This window comes from Rhinolophus hipposideros (assembly GCF_964194185.1).
Source record: "Rhinolophus hipposideros genome assembly, chromosome: 14".
In the NCBI taxonomy this organism is placed as follows: Eukaryota; Metazoa; Chordata; class Mammalia; order Chiroptera; family Rhinolophidae; genus Rhinolophus; species Rhinolophus hipposideros.
This window is the reverse complement of record NC_138060.1, coordinates 28966979-28989103: the sequence shown is the minus strand read 5'-3', so window position 1 is coordinate 28989103 and position 22125 is coordinate 28966979. Positions and strand designations below refer to the sequence as shown.

Here is a 22125-nt window from a genome sequence, read left to right as displayed (position 1 = left end):
TTATTCCTGCTTTTTTGCTGAGTTTTTATTGTGGCCTAATATTCCTAATGGGACTATTTTTTTGGAAATATGCATCAATTAAAACTATCTTATTAATTATGCAATTTTGGTTTTTCTATGTCTTTACCTAATTTGGTCCACTGAAGAATCATGAACTGAAAGAAGTGAATTAAAATTATTTTCCTCTACGATGTATCTATCTGTTCTTCCTTATATTTCTTGGAGCTTTTGCTCTCAGTTTTGGTGCTGTTATTGGGTGTGTTAGATCTGTGGATCATTCTTTATTATTGTAAAGTGTTCTTCTTGATCTCATTTAAAATCCGTTGCCTTGAATTCAGCTCTACTTGCCTAATATTAAGGTTATGGTGTCTGTTTAGTTTGAGGTAGCATTTACCTAGTATATATTTGCTCTTTCTTTTTAAAATTGTCTAATTACTTTGTTTGGGGGATTTCTCTTATGGGAAACATACTGTTGAAGGTTTTGTCTTGTTCTCCAATCTTAGAATTCTTTCTTTTTAGTAGTGTTCTGTAGCCATTCATTGGCATAGCTAGTATTTTGGTCTTAGTTTCCCATCATATTTTATGTCTTTGTCTTTTTGCTTCTACTGCTTCTTAAAACAAAATCTTTTCATGCTATGGTCAGTTTTGTTTTGTGTTGTATTCCTTTTGACAATTGGAACGTTTGTATTTTATTTTTAGTTCTTTGGGAGCCTTTATAACTGTGTAAAATGTATTAATCTTTTTTTTTTTAATCTATACTAAGTCTCCTCCCTTCTGAAATCAGTGATCACAAAATTAGTTTACAAATTTGGTCACAATTTTTACCTGCTTTGTGACAGTTTTGGTGTTTTTTTTTAGGTGAGTTTTCTTGGTTTACCATATATAATTTTTTCTGTTCTTTTTCTCTTTTATTTCCCCGCTAGCATCTTTGTCTATCTTGTGTGCTGGTCCCTCTTTGAAACAGGCGAAACTTCTCAGATCAGCATTTTGCAGGGGGTGCATGCAGAGGAGGTGCCAGGAAGTATTTTAGGAGAGCAGATGGCTCCCGGGTTCATGGTAACTTTGTTTACAGGACTGTGGCAGTGATTTCTTTTAGCTTCTACCCAGACAGCAGAGATCCACCGCTGTAGGCTTTCCCCAATTCAGGCCCTTCTCTGGCTCTGCCTCACCAACACATTGCTCCCTGTGAAGAAGGCAGGCCCGTGGTTTTCTTCATTAGCCCTGCTTCCTCTTTCCTCCTCTATCCCCTTGACTCCCGCTCACCTTCCCATGGAGAGCCCACCCCATCCTCAGAAGGTGGCCTTATGTCCATGTCCATGTCCCTGGGTGACCTGGATGTCAGAGGCAGCTCCCACTGCCAGACCACATACCCTATTCCCACTGTTGCCGATTAGGAGTCATTGGTTTTTTCCTTCAGGGAGTGCCAGCTAAGAGAAATCTGCCAACTCTATCCCAGATCTGTAGCCACAGGTGTCTTCTGTAGGTGCTTTCTCACACCCCGTTTGATCTTCACTGCTTTTGGCAGTCCTTTACTGTTTTTGGCAGCCTCTCTTTATAAGTCATGGTTCCAGTTACAAATATGTTCTAGTTTTGCCAGAGATAGAATTTGCATTTGTTTCTCTTTCTCTTTTATTTTGGGTGATTTGGGATATGAAAAGGCATAACTTTATTCTTCTATCCTAGAACTGTCTAGTGTGGTGAATTTTTATGTGTTCTGGTATTCCTCCAAATTAAACATTTTCCAGAGCTCTCTAGATGGAGTTGGCATGAGCTAAAGGGTCTTTCCTTTCTATGGGTTGACCATAGAAAGGAAAGAAAATGGGAGGTGAGAATAAAATAGGAGGGTTGAGAAAGAAATCCACGGTATCCTTGCCTGTGCTGTGTGGCTGCAGGGTTCTTTCCCTCTCCACTTGCACTTTGGCTGGGCGTGTGCCACTGTTTGGGTGGAAGGTCATGGCCAGGCTGAGCAGAGAATGAAAAACACCTACCTCTAGGTCTGTCTCAGGGGATGTTATTCTAAGCCTAGCAGCACTCAGGCCAGGGTGGGGAGGGCACAGGCCTCTGTTCTGGACGGGCTGCAGGGCTCAGCTCTTCACCTCAACCCACAACCAGGGCCCAGCCAAGCATGCTGGGTTCTGGTTGGTGAGTCCTCCTCCCTGAAAACTAGAATTCTGCCTCAGAGGTTGTCCATAGTTAATGCTTTTTATCGGCCCAAAGAAAGAGCTTGCCCCTCTAAAGGGAGATGGTTCATTTGGGATGCCCAAGCTGAATCTTGGCTCAGGCCCTTATTAGCTGTGGGGCTTTGCTTAACTACTTATCCTCTCTCTGCTTTTTAGTTTTCTCATCTATAAAATGGGAATAATAATGTACATGTCTTATAGGGAGGTCTAAAGGATTAAATGAGCTAATAAATCTAAATCGTTTGAACAGTGCCTGGCATGTGGCAAGTACAAGGTAAGTGCCTGATATTATATTAATTAATCATTATTATTAATGTATGCAAAGGGCTCAGCCAAGGCATGGGCATAAATGGCCGTTGGTGCTGCTGTTATAACCCGTGCCCTTTGTTTCCTTCCAGGAGCTTGCGCCCTTGCCCCAGCCTGGTAGAGGCTGTGGACGTGTACCGTCTGAAAGCCTGGTTTCCAGGCCCCTGGCCCATCCCTGGCTGCAGGGAGTGGCAGCTCCCACGAGGTAGCGGTGGCCTGCAGTGGTGGCCGCTCTTGGCAGTGAACCATGGGCCAGAAGCTCTCGGGGAGCCTCAAGTCAGTGGAGGTTCGAGAGCCCGCACTGCGGCCGGCCAAGCGGGAGCTGCGGGGAGCGGAGACCGGGAGGCCAGCGCGGCTGGACCAGCTGCTGGACATGCCTGCAGCGGGGCTGGCTGTGCAGCTGCGGCATGCGTGGAACCCCGAGGACCGCTCCCTCAACGTCTTCGTCAAGGATGATGACCGGCTCACATTCCACCGGCATCCGGTGGCTCAGAGCACCGATGGCATCCGCGGCAAGGTGGGCCACGCCCGCGGCCTGCATGCCTGGCACATCCACTGGCCAGCTCGGCAGCGGGGCACCCATGCCGTAGTGGGTGTAGCCACGGCACGCGCACCCCTGCACTCAGTGGGCTACACAGCGCTGGTGGGCAGTGACGCCGAGTCGTGGGGCTGGGACCTGGGCCGCAGTCGCCTCTACCACGACGGCAAGAATCGGCCCGGAGTGGCCTACCCGGCTTTCCTGGGGCCCGAGGAGGCCTTTGCACTGCCGGACTCGCTGCTCGTCGTGCTGGATATGGACGAGGGCACGCTCAGCTTCGTCGTAGATGGCCAGTACCTGGGCGTGGCCTTCCGTGGTCTCAAGGGCAAGAAACTGTACCCGGTGGTGAGTGCCGTGTGGGGCCACTGTGAAGTCACCATGCGCTACATCAATGGCCTTGACCGTAAGTGCTGCCAGGTGGGGGTGGGAGTGGGGGGGAGGGGGCAGAGAGTTTCCGAGCCTGCCTGTCCCTAGAGGGGTTAAGTTGGGGAAGGGGGTGGGAGGCAAGTGAGGCCCTGCCCCCCATCAGCACTTGGGACTATGCTGCCATGTGTAGAGTGATTACAACATTGACTCTGTGACCAGGCTCTTGGGTTTGATTCTTAATTCTCCTCTGCTGGCTTACTGATGACCTTGGGCTGTTTCTCAGTTTCCCAATCTGCAAAAGTGGTACAATGTAGTAATCTTGGCCAGGGTTGTTGTGAGACTCAAATAAGGTAATAATGTATGTGAAGTGCCTACGACAGTGAGTGGCACCTAATAGGCTTTTAGTGTTGACACTAATTATGACTTTTTCAGTCTATATAAGGTTTATGCCAAATGTTGTGTTGTATGTACCCAGCCTCAAGCTCATTGCAAGAAGAGAGTGTCAGGTAGAAGGCCTCGGCCCTGTGCTTGGATTCATCCGAGTTACGGATAAATCATAAGTAATGGTAATAGCTATCATGTATTGGCCACCTTCTGTACCTTCTGTATGCAAGGGCTGAGCACCCGAATTCTAGCTTTTCTTCGTGAACTGTCAAAGGGGGCAGCTGCCTTTCCTCTCTAGCTGATAACCACCTCATGGGAATGAGAGCTTGCAAGTTGTAGAATCTTCTGATTTTTCCAAGAGGACCCAGAAATCTAGATTTTGTGAACTATCCCAATTTTAAAGTTTGCTGCTGCTGAAAGTACCACGTGGGCCAACAAAACAACCTTGCAGACAAGTCCACAGGCTACTGGGTTTGACCTCTGACAATTGTAAAGCCTCCTCTCATTTAATACATGCAATTGTCCTGGGAGGCAGCTTAAAAGTCATAGTAACAAAAACCGGTTATTAGTTTTAGGAAGGAGCCACTCAGGAAGGCAGGGTGTCCTCTGGACAGGTGGCCACCTATCCCGAGATGATGAGTGGGAATTTGTAGACTCACACACACTCCTTGTCCAAACAGATGGCCTGACGAAGTTCACAGAGGTGAGCGCTTACAGCCAGAATTTCAGTTTATTCATTTAAATGAGAGATGTAATTGCCCCTGTTTCAGAGATGAGAAAACTGAAGAGCGGAGCTAAGGAGAGCCAGAACGGGGCCAACCCAGGTCTGTCAGCCTCTGAAAGCCCACTCTACTCATGCATCCTCCTTTCCTCGGGGTACAGAGAGTAACACTTCAGAAAAGCAGTCAAGAACAAGATTTTACTCAAGTTAGAGTTACACGTACGCAAGCACAAGGTGGCTTGACCGTTTCCAAGGTGGCAGGCCAACAGACAGTGGCTGGTATGTTCAGCTCTCGGGTATAATTGGCCACATTCTTGCTCATATTTGCATGGTTGTTGGACTTTGCTCGCCATGGAATGGCACAATGTTGTTCTGTTTTCTCTGATTTTCTGGTTAAATCGAGGCGCGGATGAGTGCGTCTTGAGAAGGCTAGTTTAGTCATCGCAGTGCCTTGTAGAGAATGTCTGGATCCCTCATAGACATGGTGAGCAGGCAGACGCCAGTGCTGAGAAAACCAACACTAACACCAGTCTTTTAAGATGGAATTGGAACATTTACTTGTCAGAATTGATCACTGGGCTGGAAGGGTGGATTTGGTGTACCAAGGCTCTGGAGTCTGACGTGACTTACAAGTATTTCCAACTTCATCCTCAGTGCTCAGTGGTTTTGTGTCATTCGTGAGTCACTCTAATGACTTACGACTCATCTGTAAAATGAGACATTATCAGGTCCCTTTCATAGCTACCAGGAGATCGTGTGCAGTGGCACCGATAATGTGGGAGCTGGGATTAAAGCCTGACGTTCCTACCCAGTGGGAGCTACCTGAGCCAACAGTGGGCCCTCAAGGTGGGCTTCCTCTGGGGTGTTGATTCACACTGGGGTATAATCTGTTGCTTGGTTTTCAGGTGCAAAGCTAAGGTGCTACCAAGGTGGCAGCCAGTGGCTCCCCCACACGTGGGAGGATTGGGAGCAGTTAAGCCAGGGTGTCCTCGATGCGTTGCTGGGTGGGAATCTGGGTGGGAAAGGACAGTTGTGTTTGGGGCATTTTTGAGTTCTTGGAGAAAGTTGGGGAGACTGAAATTTGGAGTGTTCCATCTTCCTCCCGAATGGCAGTGATTTTTCAGGTTGGCTGAAGCTGGAATGCCCATCCAGGAGTCAAGGGGAGACCAGGGTGTCATGTGATGTGAGCCTGTGGCATCTCCCACTTGGCAAGAGGATTGGCTTGCCTGCTATGGCACTGACCTGGTCTCCAAATAGGAGTAATGTTCTCTATCTCTGGCAGGTAGTGACTGCAGAAAAGGAGGGGGTGAGGCTCAGTTTCTCTGGGCTTCGAGAGGCCCATGATTAGTGGAACAAGCCTTGGCTACAGGGTGGGCTGTAGGACAGGCTGCCGTCGAGTCTGACAGGCGTTGGTTGCAAAAGGACTGTGTGATGCCTATCCGTGGTGACCTGGGCTGATATTCACCAGTGGGTCCCTGGGCAGGGTTTGACCCTAGGGAGTCTCTGGGCAGGGAACGTGACCCAAATGGGGTTCTATGACTAAGAAGAATTCTGAACCAACATTGGTTGTAGAATGATAGCAGGTCCCCAAACTCAGACCCTACTCGGATGTGGGGGACAGCAGTTAGAGACGGGCTGGGGAGCAGAAAGATGGGGCTGCTCTCTAGGGTTGGTTCCCCACAAGATCACGGGGGCAGAACTCTTCCCAAGGCGCCTCCAGAGGCCTCAGCACTCACCAGGAGGCTGTGGACAATGCCTACCTCCTCTCTGAACCACACTGTTCTTGTCTGTAAAATGGGTGTGATAAAGCTCGCAGTCGCAGAGCAGAAACACAGCACTCGATGCTCACTGCTTTCATTAACTAAGTAAACTGGGCCAGGTCCTAGGGGTCACCTATGGATTAAAACAAAAGTGGCCTTAATAGAGGCTTCTCTTCCAATGTGAAGGAAGCAAATTAATGGCTGCCATTTTCTCAATTTTTGAATTTTTATGACTGTAAAGGCGAGACTTAGAAAGGGCTAACTGCATTTAACTCTGATGTATGTTTGCGGAGGGTAAGTGCTCCTAGAAGTGCATTTTTCTACTGCAAATGGGTTTCTTCAGCTCTGCTGTGGAGTGAAAACCGCTCAGCATCTTGGGTTTACTGCAAAGAGTTGCAGGACACCCAGGGGCTCTGCCACCTGAGTAAGCTGACAAGAGTGGAACTGAGGCCCGACAAGTGGGCAAGCTGTCTCCAGATAATGGGGTCCAGGGCCCAAAAAATGACAACAGTAGTAACAACACCACTAAAAACTAACATTTGTACAGTGCTTAGTCTGTGCTGGCCTCTATTCTAAACTTACAAATTTCTAACTCAACCCTTATAAGAACTCTTCGAGCTCATACCTGTGTCTTATGATGAAGACATTGAGGCACAGAGAGCTTGATTAAGTTGGTCAAGGTCACACAGCTAGTAACTGAGGGAACCAGAATTCACACTGAGCCAGACTGGTCCAGTGGGCCCCTTGTGGAGATGTTTGCAGAATAAGGCAGGAGAAACTACTCCACCGCCAGGTGCAGTCAAGGGGGGGACCCTTTCCTTCAGCCCTGAGTTTGGGTGAGGCCCAGAGGCTTGCTGTCCCTGTAGTTTTCCTCTTCCCAACCAGCTTCATCTCCAGCCCTCAAAGCTCATGGCTCAGCACAAAGCTCTGCAGGGTGTTTGAAAAGCTAGTTGCATAAAGACACCCCCAGCCGTGGCTGGGAATCAGGCAGGCTTTGGTTGCTAACAGGGATAATGTCACTGAAAATGTCCCAACTGCTGTGAGGGTCAGCCCCTGGGGTAGGCCAGACCTTTGGAATCTGCTCTGGGTTGGTTTCAGGAATGGCTCCTCGGCTCGGGCTCCCAGCTCCTTCTCCATGCGAACTGCCAGAAAGGCTGGCAGATGGGCTTTGTCTCATGTCTTGGAGTTCTTGGGTGGTGAGTGAGGTGAAGTGACACAGGGAGTGGAGAGGAGCTACAGACATAGACAGGCAGGCTTAGAGACGCGAGCAGCTTTCATTTGGGGGTCATAATAATTACACCTTTTCAAGATACCGCCCATGTTCTATGCCCTGAGCCAAGTGTTTTACTCATTTTATCTTTTTGGTCCATGCAATAAACCCGAGGCATGTGACTGTCATTATTCTCATTTTATAGATGAGGAAACTGAATCTTGGAAAGGTGAAGAGTTTGCCCACACAATTAACAAATAACGGAGCTTCCTTATCCCAAGATCATAACCACGCCTGCACCCTGCCCCCTGTTGCCTGGGCCAGCTCTGCCTCCATTCTGTCCACGGAGCAGGTGTCGGTGTCCTGGGCTGATTTTCTGGGGGGTGGAGAGTGGGAACCATAGGATCTTGGGCCTAACTGGCAGAGAGGGCTTGTCCGCCTGCATTGAGCCGGGGAAATTGTATTTCCAGACGAGTTCCTAGATGGTTTAATTGATCTGCCAACAAGTATTTATTGGCGCAATGGCTCAGCAGAGGAGACTGGCAGCCAGCCAAGGGTTCTGGTATTGATGAAGGCGAGAGAGAGTTTTCTACCCGGATGACGGCAAGGACACCATCCCCTTGCTGGAGCCGTCCTCCCAGGCTGTGCCAAACTCACGACCTTCCTGCTCCACTCCTGTGCGTCTCCTGGGTGGCACGAGGCTCACAGCCTTGCTGACATCTGGACTCAGCTCCTCGTCCCACCTGACTCAGGTCTAGGCCTGGTCCCCCTTTCACCTCCCTGCCCTATCATTCTGCCCTGACGCCGGTTACCTCCAGCCCTCAGCCCAGGGCTCTGTGCCCTGCACCCTCAGTGCAGTGCTGAGTTCTCCCTCCATTCAGCCCCATTTAATCACTTTCCACATGGGTCTGCCTTCTTTCCCCAGGTAGTTCCTCAGGGCACAGAGGGTGATCCAAGAGGCACGTGTGGGGAAGTGGACAGAGTAGGGATTTAAAAGTATGGATGCATTTATGTTTCAAAGGTAAACTGCACATGGCAGCAAATTTAAATACTACCAAAGAGTATCCACCACCCCAGAGCTCCCCAACTCCTCCCCCTGCGGGCAACCACCATTAGTATTCTCTCGTGGGTCCTTCCAGAATGTTATGACAGAGAAGTTTTACACAAATGTTGCTCTGCATCTCGTTTTCCCCCTTGATACATCTTGGAGATTGTTTATTATGATTAACATAACATAGAGTTGCCTCATTTTTTTTTTAATTTATTGGGGTGACAATTGTTAGTAAAATTACATAGATTTCAGGTGTACAATTCTGTATTACATCATCTATAAATCCCATTGTGTGTTCACCACCCAGAGTCAGTTCTCCTTCCATCACCATATATTTGATCCCCTTTACCCTCATCACCCACCCCCCACCCCCTTACCCTCTGGTAACCACTAAACTATTGTCTGTGTCTATGAGTTTTTGTTTCTCGTTTGTTTGTCTTGTTTTTGGTTTATATACCACATATCAGTGAAATCATAGGGTTCTCTGCTTTTTCTGTCTGACTTATTTCGCTTAGCATTATACTCTCAAGATCCATCCATGTTGTCACAAATGTTCCTATATCATTTTTTCTTACTGCCGAATAGTATTCCATGGTGTATATATACCACAACTTCTTTATCCATTCATCTATCGAAGGACATTTTGGTTGTTTCCATGTCTTGGCCACTGTAAACAAAGCTGCAATGAACATTGGAGCACACTTGTCTTTATGGATAAATGTTTTCAGATTTTTTGGGTAGATATCCAGGAGAGGGATTGCTGGATCATATGGTAATTCTATTTGTAATTTTTTGAGGAACCTCCACACTGCCTTCCATAGCGGCTGCACCAGTCTGCATTCCCGTGCCTCATTCTTTATTAACAGCTGCATAGGTTTCCATGATATGTCTGTATCATGATTTAATTATTCCCCTAAATGTCCCCCCTGTTTTGGGGACATTTAGCAGTTTCCAATCTTTGAGAATAAACTTTTGATCTTGATTTGAATGTCATTTCTGTCCTCTTCTCGCTAATTAGTATCCTCGAGCCTTAGTTTTCCCCATCTGTGCAGTGGGAATAATGATATGTACCTTGCAGGGTTGCTGTGAGTATTAGAACTGATGGAGAAACGAAGCGTGGTCCAGCGTGTGCCTAACAGTAGGTACATGAGGGAAGGGAGCCGTTGACATCACTGTACTTATCCTGCATTGCCAATTGGAGCATGTCCAGTGCTGAGCTCATCTTGGGCACCCGATGAATGCTTGTGAAGGATTCAGTTTCTAGTTAAAATACAGTAAAATAATCGCATTCATTTCCTATTAAGGAGAATTCAAACACATTGTTTGACTAAGATCTTTTGAGCTATATGATCCAGTCAGTTGTCACAGTAGGGGGTGTGTCAGTACAGTAAGACCCCTGGGCCCCTTACTTGCACAGAGCGGGTCCATATTAAATGCGTTATTATTGCTGCAGCTGCTACTGCTAAAAGTGGTAGTTCTTGGAGGTGGGGATTCTATTTTAGCCTTCTCCCATGGCACCCCTTGGAACAGAGTACATAGTAGGTGCTCAGTAAATGCGTAGTAATGTCCCGGCCTCCCACAACCTGCATAGCTTTTCTGCACCACAGCAGGGCCTGAGTCACGCTTGGCTGGAGTAGAGGTCGGGGGGACCTGGCTGTCAGCTGCCGCTGCCTTGACAGCCTGACCGCTGAGTGACCCATTCCCACCTCTCATTGTGTACCATGCACAGCACATCTGTCCCCACACCTGGGCCAAGCAGAGCCTGCATAATGGGCCCAGCAATTCAATTCAGGATCTTGACATTCAGAAACTGGTCCCTACCCTTTGTTTTCTGAAGAAAGGAAGAGACTTTCAGCTGAAAAGACGTTTCACTGAGATGCCATGGCCCTGCTTTGAGGGTGTTTTGTGTGTGTTTTTCACAATTAACCCAGTTATGAGTAGGTTCCATCCAGGAAGTCCTACCTGCAAGAAGGGGGCTTTGAACCCCAAGCCCAGTCAGGATGAGTACGTGGACAGGACATTGGAAATAATATGCTGCCACCATCTTTCTCTTGAGAACCACTGTGCAGTGTCATCGAAGAGCCAGGGCTCAGGGGTCGCCCAGCCCTGGACTCAGTCCTGACTTGACTGCTGATTAGCTGTGATCCCAAGCAGGTCACTTCATCCCTGAGCCTCAGTTTTCTCATTTGTAATAGTAATAGAAATTTACTTTGCCACGAGGCATCAGGTTTATGGATAATACATAGGATATGACTGGGCTAGGACCTGACCCATAGTAGGTTCTGAAAAAGGTAGGTGTTAAAATTGCCAATTATGACTTACAGCTCCCATAGATTGGTAAAATTACTTAGTGTTATTCAATGTAGAAATAATTATTGTTATTAAATTTGGGGCCACATTATGAAATCTGATGGATGGCACACCAGGGAACACATGGGTTTGGGCAGGTTTCTGACTCTTTGCTCTTTCAGATGTGTGACAGAAATGCTATCTGAGGTTCAAAGGTCACAGTGAGTTTGTCACAAATGAGCTGGGAGTGTTTAGCCTTCCCTCTGGGCAGTTTTAAAGGTTTCCAGTTAAATGTCTGGTTCAAGTATTTTGTAGCTCCCAGGGGGCTTGTGTTCAGCAAGGATGTCCAAACAGGTGGTGTTCCCACCAGCTGTGCCCACATGTGTATAGTGGGGATGAGCTGCTGCCGTGGTGGGGCTGAGGGGCCTGGCTGTGAGCTAGCTGCTACTGGACCTTTGGAGGAGAGGGAAGAGGGGCCTAGAAAGAGGGCGAAGGCAGGCCCTAGGCATTGGGGCTGGAATAGATGCCATCCAGCAGCCAATACAAGACCCCCATTTTACAGGTGGGAGCTGAATGGGCCAGAATGCTGGGAGGTCTTGCCCAAAGTCACCTGCTAATTAAACCCCAGGCCTCCAATCCCCCTTGAAAAATGTACTGCACTAGAAACAAGAGAGAGAGAATTCAATGCGGTTTATGAGTCTGTCTTGAAGAAACACGACGCAGATGGTGGAGGACATTGGAGTTTAGGAGGAGAATGATGGGTGGGTGAAAGGGCTTGAGCAGAATTCAGATAGGTGCTCCCCCAGCCCCACATACATACACATGAAGACTCTCCTTGGCTTCTCAATGCCTCCCACATGCCTGAGACCCTGTCCCTACCCCAGCTCAGGCCATAGAATGATGGGGTTCAGCACACCAGAGACCAGAGATAACTGGTCTCTCCACTTACTACCTGGATGAGCTGGGCATAAGTTTCTAACTTGTCATACCTATAAAGTGGGTGCAATGATGGGCCTTAACCCCTAGACTTGTTGTCAGCAGTGCTTCTTAAACATCAATGTGCTTTCTCATCATCTGGAGGTCTTGTTCAACGCAGATTCTGACTTAGTAAGGCCCCAGGGTGGGGCCCCAGATTCTACATTTCTGACAAGCTCCTAGGTGATGCCCATGATGCTGCCCATTGAGGGCTGGGCAGAGGGCAAGGCTTCCACACACCTGGTGTGAGCCCTACTCCCACCGTCCACCTGCTCTGATGCTGCATCCAAGCGAGGCTGCTTTTTCCTCCATCCTTGGTGTGAGGACCCTTTGTTGGAAATGGCCCGCATCCCCCGCCCCAGCAAAGCTGAGTTGCTTGACTCTGCCCACCACCCCTCCTTCCTGGCTGATGCAAGGGCACTGCTGGCGCCTTCTGCATCCCCTCCCTTTCCTATCCAGCCCCACATCCCTCTTGTTCTCATCTCCCCATCTGCCGCGTGACTCAGTTTATGTGTCCTGGAACTCAAATTCTCACAGTTGCCATCAAGGTCAGCACAAGTAAATCCACACTATTATCCATGAATTTCCCACGAGAGCCACTTTGTTTGGGAAGGGATTACCACAAATAGAAACAGCTCTTTGTTAAACAGTCATTGATTGAGCGCTTACAAAAGGCGAGACACACTCAGCTCAGCACTGCTCCTGCAGCATCTTATTTAAACCTTCAGAGCTCCGTACAAACGCGAGTAAGCGCCCCTTGCACATTAGTTCATTTAATCCCCACGGATGAGGAGCAGGTACTGTCCTCCCACTTCACTCTCGAAGAGACTGAGGCTGAGGGAGAGGAGGAGCCCGCTCACAGCACTTGCTTGGAAAGCAGCCTTCTGAAGACTTGAATTCAGTCCCCAGACTCCAGGGTTCACGCCTCTAACCTCCATGCCACACCGGTCACAGGGAGTGTTCTGTGGCTTTGTGGGTGGTCTCGGGCCTTAGCTTTCCTGTGTTTAGCAGGAAGGTTTACCAAAGCTGGCAACAGCAGCTCCCCCTGCCACAGCATTTAAACACCCTTAAATACAGTACAGCCAAGCTGCATGCATTCTCACCCCCGCTGATAGAATTGCTGCTGAGCTGAGGGGGTGCAGCTTGGGAAAGCCATGAGCAGATTTGTAGGAGGGGGTTTAAATGACTGAGAAAGCAATGGCCCGCTAGGCAGGCAGCAGCGTTTGTTTGCCTGCGGTCAGGAAGCCAGCTGGTTCTCCCAGACTTGTCCCTGGGTTGAGGCGAGGGGCCGGTTAGTGTGAGTTACGGCCTAACCCAGACACTGATAAGGCCGCTTTTCTGCGGCCTCCCATAATTCAAGTTAAGGCTGTGTCAATTAATGGCCCTTCTTCATCACATCTTCCAGGACTCGGTGGCTTCTTAATGATTTATTTGCTTGGGATGAAATTAAGCTGAGACAGCGTGAGCTTGGAAAATACTGCCGTGCTGGTTCTCCCCACTTCTTTATCCTTCCCGGCGGCCGCGTCTATAAATAGAGCTGTGAGCCTTGCTTTGTGACCCGACTGCTGGGAGCTCCAATGGGCACAGGCGTCGCCATTACGGGCCCCCAAGACCACACTTGCTGGGGCACCTGCTGCCCCTCAGCTCTCCCACCTCCAAGGCCAGTGACCCCACTGGGAAGCAGCGAAGGGCCAGAGCTGCCAGCAAAGACAGCGTCGTCCAGGCTCAGAATCGTTTAAGTAAAAGCGTTTGAGCTGATCCATTTGGAGCCACAGCCAAATTCCAGATCTTGCCCTGTTTGTTGATGTTCCTCTTTCAAAATACATTTCGCGAGGATGTCCCAGGGTGACAGCAAGAGGGCTTCTGGTGTTTAGTGAGTTAGATAACAGCTCTCTGCCTGATGTCTGGGCCGTGCCAGAAGGGGTATGTTCTTCTCCCCAAGGGTGGCCACCTCTGGAATGAGGGGCCAGAGTCACAGCCCAGAGCCCAGAAGAGCCAAGTATCCTTAAGAAAGGGGGTGAGCCTAAGGTTGCATGAGGACTGGGGTGGATCCAGGAATGGGAGCGCTCGGGCACCCCATTGCCTCCTCAACTGCTCGTCTGCTCCAGGGGTGCCCCGCCCTGACCCAACTTCTGCACCCTGACAGCTTCCATCTCACTGTGAGCTGGCACGTTATTGTCCCAGGCCTTGGTGTCAAGTCCTGAGAGTCGCTGATAGGCTCAGTGCTTCTGAGGTACAGGCGGAGGTTCCCTCTGGCCCTCTGATTAGGTGGCTCTGGGTTGGGGGTTGGGTCCCTTAGCTGTAGGGAGCCCTGAAGCTGGTCACGTAGCACACTTCCTGGTCATGCGCATCTGTCAGAGAGAGTCCAGAAAACACAGATTTCAGATTTCAGTAGTCTCACCTACTGAACCAGGGGCCTTGGGTGTGTGTGTGTGTGTGTGTGTGTGTGTTTACAAGCTTCCTAGTTGATCATGCCATCAACTAGCACCAGCTGGCCGTTGGCCGTTTGGGATGCCTGGCTGGAAGGCTGCTGGGGTGGTTGCGGGTGCAGGGTTACGTAGGAAGGGGGTGCAGGTGGGTGAGCAGTGACGTCCCAGATTCACAGGAACTTATTGTTGGGAAGTGCAATCCAGGCAGAGCAGGGGTTGGGCTGCCAGTCTCGACTGGATCGGGCCTGGGGGACCTGAGGCTTGTCCTTATCCGTTCCAGCACCAAGGACACAGATGTTTAGTCCATGTGGCCTCAGTGTCAGTGTTGGGGGCCGAGTTTGGAAAGGCTACTCTATTTCACTCTCTTCCTCCTGGGGCATTCTAGGGCACCTCAGGATTTACCTGAGTTGTGAGGAAGTACTGCCCAAACTCAGGTCCTCAGCCAGGGTTCTGGGAGCTGTGCGTTCTTGTGTGTGCCCTTTCTGCTCCCCGAGATGGCGTAGGTATAGTCGGGAGTCCTCTTGGGTCCCTGCGTTTCTCCCCGCCGGTGGAGGCTCGGCTGTCCCCTTTGCCCTTGTGTCCTAGCACCTGGCACGTGCTGAGTTCTAGCAAGCATCTGTTGACTGAATGGCTGGATAACTCAGAGTCCACACAGCAGAGTGAAAAAGCACAGTACGTTTGGGTGGAGGGTGAGGCCCCGGGAAAGAGCACCCTCTTTCCATAGCCTCTGCACAAAACAGAAAGAGTTTGCAGGCTTTTCAGGGAAACATTTGAGGAAGGGAATCCCGAGAAGTTTCCAATTATCTAGGAATAGGACATTGAAATTAGCTCACCCTGCCCACAGCCACCAATTTGGTCTGGGTGTAAAGAAGCCATTGTTCTTTCCTCAGCTACACATGGTCCTGCATTGGCCATTCTGCCCACTGGCAGGGGAGAGACAATGACACCAGCCATTTATTCTTTCACTTGGCATTTGTGAAGGGCCTGCCCTCTGCAAACCTGGGCCAGGAACCAGGCTGCTGTGGTGAGCAAGCCAGGCTCGCTTTCCACCCTCTTTGGAGACCACAGGCTGATAGGGAGCCACAGTCATGATAAGAGAGGCTTTTCATCAGTCAGCCAATCACTCAATGGCTATTTTTTTAACATCTTCATGTACCAGGCATTGGGGATATTATGATGACAATGAGGGGGAGAGACAGAAACAGAAAAAAATCCCAAATAAATGCTATGGTAAATCTAGATAGAGTTCAATGTGATTAAGAGAACAAAACAGGAGGATAGGATAGGGGAGGGGTGTCTCCAAGCTGCTGCCTTGGACCCCTTTCTGGGGAGGGGGCATTTGAGCGAGACCTACATGATGAGGCGAAGCAGTCATAGAAAGATCTGGGGGAAGAGTGAGTCACTGGGGACCAGCGGCTGAGTCTGGGGCCAAGATGGCGGCCAGCAAGGCTGCGTGTGGCACAGGGGAGGCTCGGGGCAGCAGGCGCTGACATTTCCTTCCATTTCTCGGACTCAACCCTTCCCTTGGTTTAGAAAAAGTCATAGACAACCTTATTTTAAAGAAGCTATGTTTGATGTTTCTTTTCCACTGGGACATGTCTTCTGGTTTTACAAAATGACTTGTTGGAACTTTGGGGAGGGTAGCCTTTGACAGATATGGCTATTGCCGTTTCCATTTTGTAGATAAGTTGATTGAGGCCCAGAAAGTTTGGGAGCCTTGCCCAGGTCACACTGTGAGTGGGAGAGCTGATTTGAACCCCATCTTTTGTTTTTACACCTTGTCACTGCTCCAGAATTCTAGAGGGTGTGTGTGTGTGTGTGTGTTTAAGCGTAGCGTTCCACAGGTCTACCAAGAACCACCTAGCAGTCCAGCCTAGAGAAGGATCCTCTACAGAGCAGGACCCCTGTGTGGCCTTGGTGAGTCCCTACCCCATGCTGTTCTTTTGTGTTTTCAGGCTACTGAATGGGTTGAAAGCAGCATGGTAGCTGGGACTTGTGGTTCACACTCTCTTGTATCTGGGGGGTGGGCAGGTGACCCAGGGTTTGGAGCCCACCCCACACCTTTAGTGAAGGCCTGGGCCACTCACTGTCTATGGTGCTATGACTTCACATTCATGCCTGTACCCTGGGAAGGGGCCACCAGAGTGTGTTCTGCTCAGGTGGGCTCTGCCTTCCCCTCTGTCCCCTGGCATGGTGGAACCCCAAGGTTCTGGCAAGCCTATGCTCGCCTGGGCACTTGTCACGTCTAGGCTGGGCAAGCCACCCACGAGGGACCTGGTGGGTTGAGGACTTTCATTTCCTTTTGGATGGCATGGGCAGCCTTCCTGGGCTTTTCAAGATGTTTTGCCCAAATGGATTGTTCATGTGCGTGAACGTTGAAAAAACATTCTTCACCTGAATTAAGTTGATTTACCCAGAGTCTGATGTTGGGTGGAAAAGAGGGAAGAGGAGGGTTAGGTCCTGGAAAGAGTACTGGACTGGGAGTCAGGAAAGCTGGTCCAGCTTGGCCACCAGCTATGTGACCTTGGGTAAGTCACCTCCCCTCTCTGTACCTCTGTGTCTCCATCATAAGAAGGAGGGGATTGGACAAGATGACCTCGAAGAGTCTCCATTATTCACTGGTGTCTAATATCAAAAACCTGTCTGCACATCTGACTTTTTTGGATGAGAACTTTGATGCAGCTGAGCTGTCCAATGCAGTAGTCACTAGCCACGTTGGCTATTTACATTTAAGTTTAAATTCATTAGAATTAGGTTAATTCATTTCTTCAGTTGCACGGGCCACGCTCAAGTGCTCCATTGCCACAGAAGCCCAGCTCGAGGGAGGTGGGTGTAGGAAGAAAATTCAGCGCAGATTCCCATTCAAGGAGAGTTGGGCAACATGACCAAGAAGCCTTACAGAATGTCAGAGTTCCTAGGTGGGGAGAGCTGGGAGTGGGGCTGGGGTGAGGGCAATGATAGGAGGTATGCCGGGAATGCTGAGGTGGAGGACCTGGGGACAGCGGGGGCAGGAGCCCTGCGGGGGAAGGGGCAGCCTCGTGCTTGAGGCGACAGTCCAGAGCATGCTGGTTCAGGTCAGGAGCAACAATATCCTTGCTGGGTCCATGGCCCTCCCTTGGGTGAGGCCCTGAGCCCATTGAATAAGAAAGAGGACTGTTACGGAGAAGGAATAAAATCAGACCCTCGAAACCCCTTTATAAATGGTATGACGCAGATGGTGTGTGAGACTGCTTCACCTAACACTGTGTTATTCATTTTGACTGGTCATCACAGGCTGCCCTCCGTTGTGATTTGAAGGTACAGAGGTTCCCGTCCTTCTCTCCAACTGGGCACTAGGCTCTTTGGAGAAGGGCATGAGGGTGTTCTTCCCGTGTCCACAGCCCTGAATACACAGGTGGCTTTCTGTCTGGGCTGTCGAACCACAGTGGAACAGAGCAGCCTTGGTGGCCGCCTGCGGGGCCAGGCTGGCTCTTTCTCGTTCCTTCTGACCTGGTGGCCTTTCACCAGTACGTCGTCATGTTCCGAGAGCGGTTGGACACTCTCCTTGCCCCTGGTACATGTGTGCGTCTCACTGGGTCTGGTTGTCATTTTCTGAACCCATGGCCCATCTCCGGCTCCTCCCCTGGCCTCGCCATGTGTAAACAAATCAAGAGCAGAGGTCAAAGGGCAGAGCTGGACTTTGCCAGCATCTCACACCGGTGTGCGCTTGACAGGAAGTAGCCTGGTGTCTAGTTTCATGATGCGGGTCCCTCCCCAGGCTGAAATCGCTTTTCATCTGCATTCCTAGGTGACATGTCTGGCTGACTTGCTGGTGATGGATTGCCCACTGCATACCAGCCCTGGTTGGGTTCAGGACTGGCTCTGGTTTTTCATGAAGTCCCCATCACAGACATGCAGAACACAGGGAGGGGAGTTTGAATACCTCCAGAGTCATCTTTCCCAGCACAAAATTGGTGTACTTCCCAACAAAACTGGTGGTAGAGATAAGTCAGAGTAACCATTTGATGAACATCTCCCTGCCCCAAACTGTTTTATGTAAATATGCTGTTCCATTAATTCCTTTTGAGTGGATTGTGTTAATATCCCCATTTCATAGGTGAGGAAATCGAGGCTGTGAGAGGGCCAGAACTGGAATTTGGACCCTAGTCTGTTTGATTCCCAGGTTCAAAGGCTCTCTTTCAGGATGTCCTGAAGGTCTCCTTTCTTGCCCCTGGTATCTTCCCTCTGATCATGATGAGCTGAAGCAGGGTTTTCAAGCACCTGAAATGCCCCGTGGGGTCTCTGCTTTCCTTACTTAGTCTCAGCGTGACGATCTGCAGTTCTCTAGATGTGGGTTTAAGGCCAGGTTTTGCTGAGCTGTATGATCTGGGCCAGCCACGGAACCGCCCCCCGAGACTCAGGTGCCCTCAATCGACAGTGGGGGCACCTGACATATGCAAAGAGCTAGACTGGCAGAGTGCCAGGTAAATGGCTTCCCCCAGCTTCTTTGGAGGGCCCATGGGAACCATGTTCTGGTTTCTCGAGTGAGACACTGTTGTCCTCATGCTACCATCTCCCACCACCCCCAGTAGAAGCCTGGTGCTGCCTCTTTTGGTCCCAGGACATGTCCAGCAGAAGACACAAGAAAGGCATCAGCCCTATCTGGGCCCTGTGTTCTCAGCCTCCTGCCAGGAAAGAGGCCATCGCTGGCTCTGCCCCAGGGAGGGGGATCTTAGCTGTGCTCTTTTCTCTGGGCAGACCCAGGGAGATGTGCCCTGTGTGTGGCCTGCCTCACCAGGGCCAGCTGCTCAGAGCTTCTGCCACAAGAGCACGGCCCCCCAGTCCTCAGGCCAGCAGCCACATCTCAGCAGGCAAATTTCACCTCCACACTTTTGCCTGTGCTGTGTTCCCTGCCTGATATTAGCCCACCTCTCCATCTGCCTAAAGCTATCCTTTCTGAAGGCTCAGAGAGATGCCGACTTCATTTCTCAAGTCCTCTAAAAAAATCTGTTTGTATTGACAGCTCTGTTCTGAGCTGCTGGAGCACATTTGGGTGGATGGAGGGGGTCTGTGGGGCTTTATAACCCAGAAAAAAGGAAGGCACGGCCACCTTCTTAGTGACCTGTCCCCAAACAGCTTTCTCGGTGGCTCCTTCCTCCTCGTGGGACTCTGGCCCCAGCTTACCTCTCCCTCCTCTGAACTCCAGAAGCCTCTGGAGACCCTGAAGAGAGAAAAGGCTCTGAAGTCATGCGGAAAGCTGAGGTTTGAATCTTCGCTCTGCCATTCAAGGCTGTGGCACTCTCTGGGCTTTCGCTTTGGTGTCATCATCTGTAAAACGCAGCTAATAATGGCCGAGAGAGGTCCGGGAGCCTGTCAGTATGAAAGGCTGAGCACATGCCCGAGGCAGGGCTTTACTGGATGGAGCTCACGTGGATCTGGATCCCGTCCTCTCCCGGATAACAACAGCCTGTGATACAGGCCCGGGTAGACAGTGTGAAGACTTCTCGGCTTTTTCAATACTTGCTTTTGCGATGCGTCCTTATTAAAAGCAACCTGAGGCACTCGGAGGTGGAGAGCAGAAGCACAGGGCCTGCTCAGCCTCTGAGGGGGGCCCCTGCCTCAGGGGGCCTGGCCCTGCCTTCCTCTTCCCTCACACCCCTGCCCTGGCCTCTCTGTGCCCTCCTCTCATGCCGCCTGGACAGCTACACCCGCCTATAAATCAAACCTGTCCCTTCAGACCTCTGACCCAAACCAGATGGCTATACAACACCAGCACAGAGTAAGCTCAGCTTCCAACAATCCTTTACCCCTCTCCTGCCTGACCTGGGGCCTTAGAGCTCCTTTAGGCAGCTGCCCTGTCAATCACTCCCAATCACTCCTGGCAGCAGCTGGGGGCCATGACCTCTCAGAGAGGCTTAGGGGCTATCTTAGAGACATTCCATTAAGCCATATAACGATTTCTTGAGGATTTGCAGTGTCTGCTTTCTGTGCCATAGGCGGTAACCTGGCCCAATAGCCTGAGTTAGTATGCTCTGTGCCATTGTCTACCCCTCCTTCTCCAGGAAGCCTTCCCTGGCTGCAGCAGCTGCTGGAGCTTTTATAGCCTAGAATGTCTGATCCCTCCAGGCACTCACTCATAGATTGTTCATTCTTTCTATGGACATTCACTATGCTTTCACTGCCCGGGCCCATGGGGAATCTTGGACAGCCCTTGCTATTAGGAGCTTCTTGAGACAGCTATGGATATATTAGGTTGGTGCAAAGGTAATTGCTGCTTAAAATAATTAAAAATAATTGCAAAAACCGCAATTACTATTGTACCAACCTAATAGATAATTACAGGACAGGGTGATTTGAGGCTACTCCTGAGCAGGAGACCCAGTGTACCATGAGAATTCAGAAGGTGGATGCACTATAACCTTGGAATCCTTCCCAGAGAAGAGCAGTTGAGCTGTTTTAAAGAATGAGTTGGTGTTTGATAACTAGAGGAGGGAAGAGTGTGTTTCAGACAGAGGAACAGCATGTAGCAAGTACAGGCTTAGTGTGTGAAGCAGCTTGGTAGATTCAGGGGCCTGTAAATTGGAGAGCATGCTGGACGTATACATGGGGAGTGAACTGGGGTTAGAGTTGTGTCAGTATGAATTGTCTGATTTTGTGTAGCCAAAAGTCTCTAATAATATAAGCCTTAAACAAAAATAAAGGTTCATTTCTCTCTCATTTAAGACAAATCTGGAAGCAGGCAGTCCAACGATATTGTGGGACTTCATGAGGTGATTAGTGCCCCAGGCTCCTTGTGCCTGCAGCTCTACCTTCTCAGTTTGTGACTTCCATTCCCAAATGTACCATATGGTCCAAAATGGCCGCCAGAGCTCCAGCCTTTGCACCCACATTCCAGATAGTAGGATGGAAGAAGAGCTGAAGGAGGGCACACTGTCTCCCTCTAAAAAGATGTCTCAGAAATGCCATACTATGCTTCTGCTTATAGCTCAATGGCCAAAACGTTATCATATACCACTCTTAGCTGCAAAGAAGCTGAGAAATGTAGTTTTAATCAATAGGTGCTGCCTAGAACACTGTTCTGCAAAGGATCCTAGGGCCTTACCTTGCCTCTGTGGTAAAGAAAACACTGCTCAATTAATGATGCCTTCCTTCATTGTGGGCGTGGAGCCAACAGCATGCATTGCAGTGTTTGTCTTGCTGGTCTACTGCCAGAGGTCCTCTCCCCAGGGATTCCCAAGGTGTTTGGTGCAGTTGCTGCAAACAGAGCCAGACACATGGCCAGCACTCTCCCAAACCCCACCACTGAGCAGAATTCTAGGCGAGGTTTCTTGGTACTCTGCAGCCTGATTTTGTTTCTGATCTGTGGCCTCCTTAAGGTATCCGTGGCCCTTCAGCAATCCCGGAGTCTGCAGAACAGTCTGTGTGGTTCCTGCATGGACTAGGAAGAGAAGAAAGAAATACGTCACTGAGGTAGCTGCAGCCTCATCCCCCAATGAGAGGCTTTTCTAGAAGGTAATAATGCAGAAAGCATTTGAGGAAACTTCTGAGCCATTTTATTTTCACAGCTGGAAATGCATTGTGTCTTGGTGTAATTTCACACCTGCTGTGGGTCAGAACCCAGGTTTCCTTAGCTGTGAGATAGGGCTAATGCTACCTGCGTGGAGGGGTTGTTGGGAGGATCCCATGAAATAACAGACAGCAAAGCAGGGAAGAGACACAGAGAGGAGCAGTTAGGACCATGGGCTCTGGCCTCAACCTGCCTGGGTTACAATCCTGGCTCTGCTGCCGATTGCTGCGTGCCCTTGCATATGGTACCGAACCTCTCTGTTCCTTATCTGTGAAATGGGGATGATAATAATATACCTACCTCGCAGGGCTGTTGCAAGGCTCACACATGTGATAATACGCATAAAGGGCTCAGGACCCGGTGTCTGGTA

The 22125-nt window shown here is 49.9% G+C and overlaps 1 protein-coding gene across 2 annotated transcripts in view; it reads left to right on the top strand.

The window, feature by feature from the left end:
* Positions 1-22125, top strand: part of SPSB4 (splA/ryanodine receptor domain and SOCS box containing 4) — a gene marked incomplete at its 5' end in the record, with an annotated part of 74887 nt that overhangs the window by 11857 nt on the left and 40905 nt on the right. Inside the window, 2 exons of one of the 2 annotated variants that reach the window (XM_081072181.1) lie at positions 2734-3427; positions 21565-21687. In XM_081072181.1, coding sequence (XP_080928307.1) covers positions 2734-3427; positions 21565-21662 — 792 coding nt within the window. In that variant the 3' untranslated portion in view covers positions 21663-21687. Of the gene's footprint in view, positions 1-2578; positions 3428-21564; positions 21688-22125 lie in introns of those variants that run through there. The other variant, XM_081072180.1, reaches the window with a different exon arrangement.